Below are 7245 nucleotides of genomic sequence, written 5' to 3' on the forward strand. Positions count from 1 at the left end.
GTAAGGGAAATCCCTCATACTTTTCTACCATTATACGTGAAGACTTTATCAACCTCATGGGCGATGGTATTATCTGAAATCATATTGGAAGCAGAAAAAGCGAAGTACTATTCACTGAGTGTTGACTCAACTCCCATGTCGATCAAATAACCTTTATAGTTTGATATGTTAAAAAGCAAGCTCCAATTAAGCAATTTCTCCAGTTTATCCCAATTCATGATCATAGAGCAGAATATTTAGCTGATGTTATATTAAGCTACTTGCATTTCATTATCAGGCAGTCGTGGTCAGTCTTTTGTTGATGCATCAAGTATGGCTTAGACATTATTTTGGTTTGCAGCCAAGAATTAAATAAATTAAGAAATTGGCTATTTTTGTTCTCTGCACTAGACATTCCTTAAATCTTGTTGGAGACAGGGCTGCAGGAGTGTGCAGTTTGCACGTTGTGTCATATCTTGTACACCCTTTTTGCTTGTGGTTTTTTGCATTCCCCCCCCAAAAAAACAGTATTGTTTTAAAATAAAACTAAAACTAAAAACAATTCAATTCTCCAAATGAGATAAAATTAGTCTTACAAAGAGTAACAGTAACATTCTCAATATTTCTATCAATAAAAAATAGCTAATATTAACAGGTAAGAGTGAAAGATAGAATATTTATACTGCACTACCAAAAATTCTAACACTACAATATTGAACCACACACACACACACACACATATATACATATATATAAATTTCATGGAATTTTATGTATGTTTTAGTAATATGAAACTGTATTTTAAATCTTATTCCAATTTCTATTAACACACTCTCTCTCTCCACGGGCATTCTTTTTTTCTGATTACATTAAGAGGTTTTAGTCAGTTACATTCAAACTTTAAGTGAAATTACTTTCTTTTCACGGTATACCAATAAATATAGCATAAAAGCGTAGCTAATAATCCACATTTTAACAGTATATTAGTTGTAAGTTCATAATTTTATAAGGTAGTATTAAAAACAAATCTTGAATTTCCCCTAGTATGAGAATTGTGACATTTTCTCTTTAGGCATCCCTTCTTCTCTAATTTGTTTATAACCCCCTAAGAAGTGCAAGATTTAACATAACTTACTCATTATATTGTTGTTATTGCTCAGGCAAAGCATAATTGTTATAGCCTTCAATCTTATTTGGTTATAGAGCTATGAAATAGACAGTCAGACCCTTCTTCCCAGTCCACATGTCACATCCTCTCTTTTAGAAATTGCCAATAGTTCTCTCTTATGTTCAATACTATAATATTTATAACCAACAAAAAGACACGGTTTTACTCTTTCAAATTACTTATTATATTACATTGTTTTTAGTACAGAAAATTGCCAATTTTGCTTTCAGTTCAAGCTTTATACCCAAGGGAGACACATCTAGAAGCTTAGATGAGTTTAACGTCTCTTGTCGCATAGTTTGAAAGCCAATGTCTGCTTTTTGTATTTTATTATTTTTTTGTTCTTTGGTGCATTATTTAACTAAATAAAACATTATTTAATACAGTAATACCATTATTATAAAAAAGTAGAGTTAAGTGTCATTGACAGTTGACAGCAACAACAACAAAAAAGACTCTTGTAAGTACTTTGTTTTTTGTTTTTCATGTGTAATCTTTATTATTATTATTATTATAAAAGTAATTAAAATGTAAAAACATGAAACCTATTGGGTTAGTTAAGGTTAGATTACGTAAAATATATAATAGAAATTAATAAATTGGATATTTTTGTTCCCTGCACTAGACATTTCTTAAATCTTGTTGGAGACAGGACTGCAGGAGTGTAAAGTTTGCACGCTGTGTCATATTTTGATTTTGTGTAGCGATTGTACACCTCTTTTGATGAATCAGCTCATCGTCTGTAAGTGTTAGATTCTTCTATTGGCCGTGATCATAAGATTGTAAAACAACTATCTGGAACTCGATAGTTTGTACGTGCCGATGCAATTACAGCTTTAAATGATGGCTATGATGAGATTCAAATAGCTCTTGATTATTCTTTGATCAAAGATGCAAGTCAAACAAGAGAGAGAGACAATACATGATGCTGAAAATCTCAGTAAGAAAATCAACAAGTTTGAGGTAGTTTTCTTAACAATATTCTCGAAAGATATTTTTATCCGTTTTAATGAAAAAAGTAAAATTCTGCAAAAAGGGGATTTAAACTTATCCGTTGCTGTCCACATTATTCAGTCGTTATTGTCATATATTCAGAAGCCAATTTGAAGAATGTGAGTGCAAAGCAAAAACAAAATATGCCAATAGTGATTACAGTGACATTAGTAAATGTCAAAAAAAAAAAAAAAAAGGGAGTTGCCGTAACAGTTCTTTTGATGAAGCTGTTAGTGACACTGTTCTTCAAGGTAGTCTTAAATTCAATGTTGAAATGTACTTCCCAGCCATTGACTTACTGACTTCTAATTTAGAAAAACAAATTGAAGCATACAAAAAAAATCAATAATCACTTCTGATTCTTCCAGAAACTAAATAATACGGGCTCTCCTGAAACTACTGACAATTGTGAAAGGCTTGCTATAATTTATAACATGTATTTGGAGAAAGAAAAAATTATATCTGAGTATCAGCAATTCAAGCATTACATATCAAAAGAAGAAGATAAATCGTTTTTCAATATTTATGCAACATTAAAGCATAACAAAATGGATGCAACATTTCCTAATATTGAAATTGCTTTACGAATATTACTGTCAATGATGGTCACAAAGTGCAAAGGTGAAAAATATTTTTCAAAGAGGAAACATATTAAGAATAAGGTCTACAATTGCAAGTTTCAACCAAGATTGAACGATCTCTGCTTTATGTCAGTCTAATCAGATATGCATTCGTGAACTCGATTTTGATTATATTATTTGTGACTTTGCAAATAAAAAAAACAAGAAAAAGACACATATAGAACTGTAGATAAATAAATGTTTGTGTTTATACTTTGTAGTAGCTAATATATACAGAAATTCAATAAAACTTTTGAATGTTCAATAAAAACATACTGTAATGTCTGTATTTGTATCTGAACAGGAAAGTTTCTATCCTTAAACTAAATACCTGTCACGTTTATTTTATTTTATTTTATTTTTTTTGACAAGCGAAAGGGAGCGCTGTCTAAATTGCTAAAGATTAAAAGAAAGATATTTAAATTAAATTTTCATAGAGGACGCTGACGATTATGTAGGAGCATGGCGTCGAGCAAGACTAATTTCAGTAACAGTAGTAGTAGCAACAATATTACTAGTGGCCCTAAAGATGTTCAAGTTATGGCCGCAATCTTAAAAGATATGGGAGTAATACAGTATGAACCAAGAGTCATAAATCAAATGCTTGAATTTACTTACAGTAAGTTTCGACATGTCTTTTTTTTTGTGTGTGTGTGTGTGTGTGTGTAGTAGTTAACAGTAACAGTTCTATTACTATGTGCTAAATATATATATATATAATTAATAATATTATCCCATATGGATTAACAATAACAATTAACGTTAAGTTTGACAGTTTAACTAATAACAATATTATGTTAATTGCCAAACATGGGATGCCTTTTATAAAATTCAAAAGCTTATCCACTGTTCACACTATAGAGAATATAAAATTATAAGCGTATCGTAAACATTATATCAGTATATGTATAGTTCTCTTCTTGTCAAAAGTTCACTTAGGCCTGTTCAATTACTTTGGAATCTTAGTTGACAAGTCGAACTATTTTTTCTAATACTATCGCAATATTTGTCTTTTGTGATATAACTTGAAGTTATTGTAAAAAGGAATCATTATTTCAAACTGAAGTTAAAGGAGAAAAGCATAACACACCATTTAAGGATGACAAACTTACAAACACAGGGCCTGCTGCATGTTGTTCCATCGATGCTGTCCCATCCATGTAATTGTACACAAATACAAAATCTACCCTGATCAGGAAGGCAACCAATTTCAAAGGCCAGCCAGTCTGTTACTGTTAGAATAGTAAAATTGTATAAGTTGAGGATTACTTCTACCCTGCCAAAGTTTATATTTGTGTACCTTTGGCCTACTACTACTTGTAGCATTACTATGTTGTATGTACCTATAGTATTTCAAATAGCATTTTGAAGAAGTTTTCATAAAAAATTAAAACCTTTTTATAAGGTAAAATATACAATTGAAAGGCTTACAAATAAGTTCTGTGTTATGCTACTTTGAATAAAAAACTTATGGAGTTTTTTATTTTACCATGAAAACACAAGTGTGAGATGCCCATTCATATTTCATATGTATATTCTTAAGGTTTCTATGCTTTGTTCTTCAAATCTGTTGCCAATAGTAGTGTCAAAGGTGGATGAATCATTAATTAATAAAAATCACTGAATAAGTAATGTAGTTTTGTTAAGATGTTGGTTAAGAATTTTATGCAAAGTGACAAAAATGTGACTGTTATTTTAGGAAGAAATATAAGTGATGAATTTCCTTCATGTGCAAACACAAGTTTGAAACACTTTCATAATTTCAAGGTCTCGCGAATTAGTGATAATCATAACGTTAAAACTTGGTTCTCTAATTTCAGAGAATATTTGTGCCTTGAACATTTTTTCCCGTATGTTGACACTGTTTTTGGAGAGGATTATCATGCTGATTCTTATGTTTTATTCAGGATATGTTACAACAATGCTTGATGATGCTCGTTTATTTTCTTCCCATGCCAAAAAGAAAAACATTGATGTTCATGATGTTCGCCTTGCAGTACAGTTGCAAATGGACAAATCCTTTACTTGTCCACCTCCAAGAGATGTAAGTGTTGTTAACTGTTTGATTTTTTTTTTTTTCATATCTTAAAATTATTTAACACCTGTCAGCTACACAAGACAGACAAAATTAATTTTGTAATTTTGTGAACTTGCAAATTATGGCACTGAATGATGTAACTACAAGCATTTGTATTCTCTGTGTTCTAGCTTTTGTTAGAAGTAGCAAGGCAGAAAAACAACATACCTCTGCCTTTGATCAAGTCCAATACTGGAGTTCATCTTCCACCTGATAGGTACTGTTTAACAACAGCTAATTATCAAGCCAAATCACAGAAGAGGGTAATCTTTTATTCCACTTGCAATAAATTTTTTTGTTATAGAGTTCTATTTATGTGCATATCCTAATAAATGTTACTAAGAAATTATTTTACAAGTTTGGTTTTGTACTAAAGCTCACTTGTTAAGAATAAAATACAATATCATAATCACACACAGCTTTTCATAGAATATTAAACTTTGTAAAATCTTGACAGGATCAGAAAACTGTATTATCTTCCACCATAAAAGTCTTTTTTTCAACACATTATGAGTTATAATTACTAATTACTATCTCTAATGTTAATTATTTATTGTATTATAAAGTTTTAAACTTTCTATTTGAAAGAATATTCAAGTGTATGTGTCCAAGTTGGGTGGACAGTGTAAATATATTTTAATCATAAATTATGAGCATCTTATCTCTTACTTCAACCTCACCAGTATACAGTAGTTTCATTTGTATTAACTTTGCATAAATTTTTCTTTCTTCCCCAGCCACGTATTCAGGTCAGCGTTCCATCATCTAAAGTGTCCTTCAGTTCGATACAGTCTAACACTTCAAATATTTGTGAGTGTTTACCATATATTTCGTATGTGGTATCTTCTATAGCTATAGAGAATCTTTATTCCTTGATACATATTAGCTATATTTAGCTGAATAGTGTATCAACTGAAAATATATTTTTACTATAATGAAAAACATATTTCTAGTTAGTTACATTTTAAATAGTGTAATATTGTAGTAGGTTCTACAACCAGTGTTAAAGTATGGGTCAAAATCATGTTATATTGAACTCAGAGTTCTGTGTTTAAAATTTTAATTACTGGTCCCTTGAGATGCTAAGGTAATGTTTTTACTACCCTGGATACAATTTGGTTTAAGATGTGATGTGGAAGCAAGTCATTAAATAGGTAAAAACACAGTGGAAAAAAGATTTGTTTATATAAAAGAAGGAAGAAAACAAATACACTTGCATGAGCAATGAATTTAACTTTTCTTTGAAAAAAATAAATGATTGTTATACATATTTTCTGATATTGTCTTACCTCAACCCATACAAAGCTATCTTGATCTTCATTCTGCCCTCTAAGCATTGAAAAAAATTTTTTTTTGTTCAGCACACTATTCTATATACCCCATCAATTTTGTGCCATTTTTGAGCATGTACACATCATATGACTACTCTCTACAGATAGTATTGCACCACCTGTATTGGCGCAGCTAACTCCTTCTGCTATTCTCACTCACTCCTCATTTTCTCGATTGGCACTACATTCTTTAGATGTATGTTTTTTTGCATATGACTACAGTTTCTGATTGTGCTTTGTTGCCATTTCTAATAAATTTTTTTCAACAGTTTAATTTTTTTCTGGGTTTGAATTCAGTTGTTTCAATGATTTTACAATTGAATTTTTTTCTTGTCCCCAAATTCTAAGTGAACTTAGTATGAATTCGAGGTTCAATGTGTTGGAAACAGAAATTACTGTGACAGTCGACAGTGTAAATGGCAAGAATTCCCAGTACTTTGGTTCAACTTTATCTGAAGAGGAAGTACAGGTTTTAATTTGCAGGGAGCTAGAGTCATATGTTTGGCTGGCAGTTTCTTATCCTTTTCAACCTGAACATATGTCTGAGGAACAATACCATCATGGGGAAGAAGATGTAAACTCTCTTTTTCTGGCACTTTCTGCTGGACTCTGGATGACCAGGTTCGATGTGAGAGATGCCTAAATTCATATTTCAGGTGTTCCAGTTCAGGGTCCTGCCGTTCAAACTAACCTCAGCTCCTTGTGTGTTTTGTCAGGTGGTATGACCGTTTAGCAATTTGACATTTTCACTGAAAATGTATTTCTGATAGGTACTAAGCTAGCTGTACTAATATAGGTGGTGCAGTACTATTGATGGAGAGTAGTCACATGATATGTACATGTTAAAAAATGGTGCAAACTTGATGGGGATATATAGACTAGTCCATTGAGTGCAAACATTTTTTAGTAATGTTTAGAGGGCAGAAAGAAGATTGAAATAGTTTTGTATAAGAAAGGTAAATACCTAATTATAGTATTTTGGCACTTTTTATTTAGGCCTTCAAAAAGTTGACGATAACTACATGTTTCGACATTACAACGTTGCAACTCCTGAGGATGACATTGTAATGTTGAAAC

At 31.2% G+C, this 7245-nt stretch overlaps 1 protein-coding gene across 1 annotated transcript in view; it reads left to right on the top strand.

Annotated features, from left to right (window-relative positions):
* The first annotated feature begins 3211 nt into the window (after window positions 1-3211).
* The window catches only part of LOC106467156 (transcription initiation factor TFIID subunit 9B-like), a 10470-nt gene continuing 6436 nt past the window's right edge, over window positions 3212-7245 (top strand). The window contains exons 1-4 of the mRNA XM_013927482.2: window positions 3212-3379; window positions 4668-4804; window positions 4969-5100; window positions 5575-5647. Of these exons, the coding sequence (XP_013782936.1) occupies window positions 3223-3379; window positions 4668-4804; window positions 4969-5100; window positions 5575-5647 (499 nt within the window). The 5' untranslated portion in view covers window positions 3212-3222. The remainder of the gene's footprint in view (window positions 3380-4667; window positions 4805-4968; window positions 5101-5574; window positions 5648-7245) is intronic.

This window comes from Limulus polyphemus, unplaced genomic scaffold (assembly GCF_000517525.1).
Source record: "Limulus polyphemus unplaced genomic scaffold, Limulus_polyphemus-2.1.2 Scaffold77, whole genome shotgun sequence".
NCBI classification, from domain to species: Eukaryota; Metazoa; Arthropoda; class Merostomata; order Xiphosura; family Limulidae; genus Limulus; species Limulus polyphemus.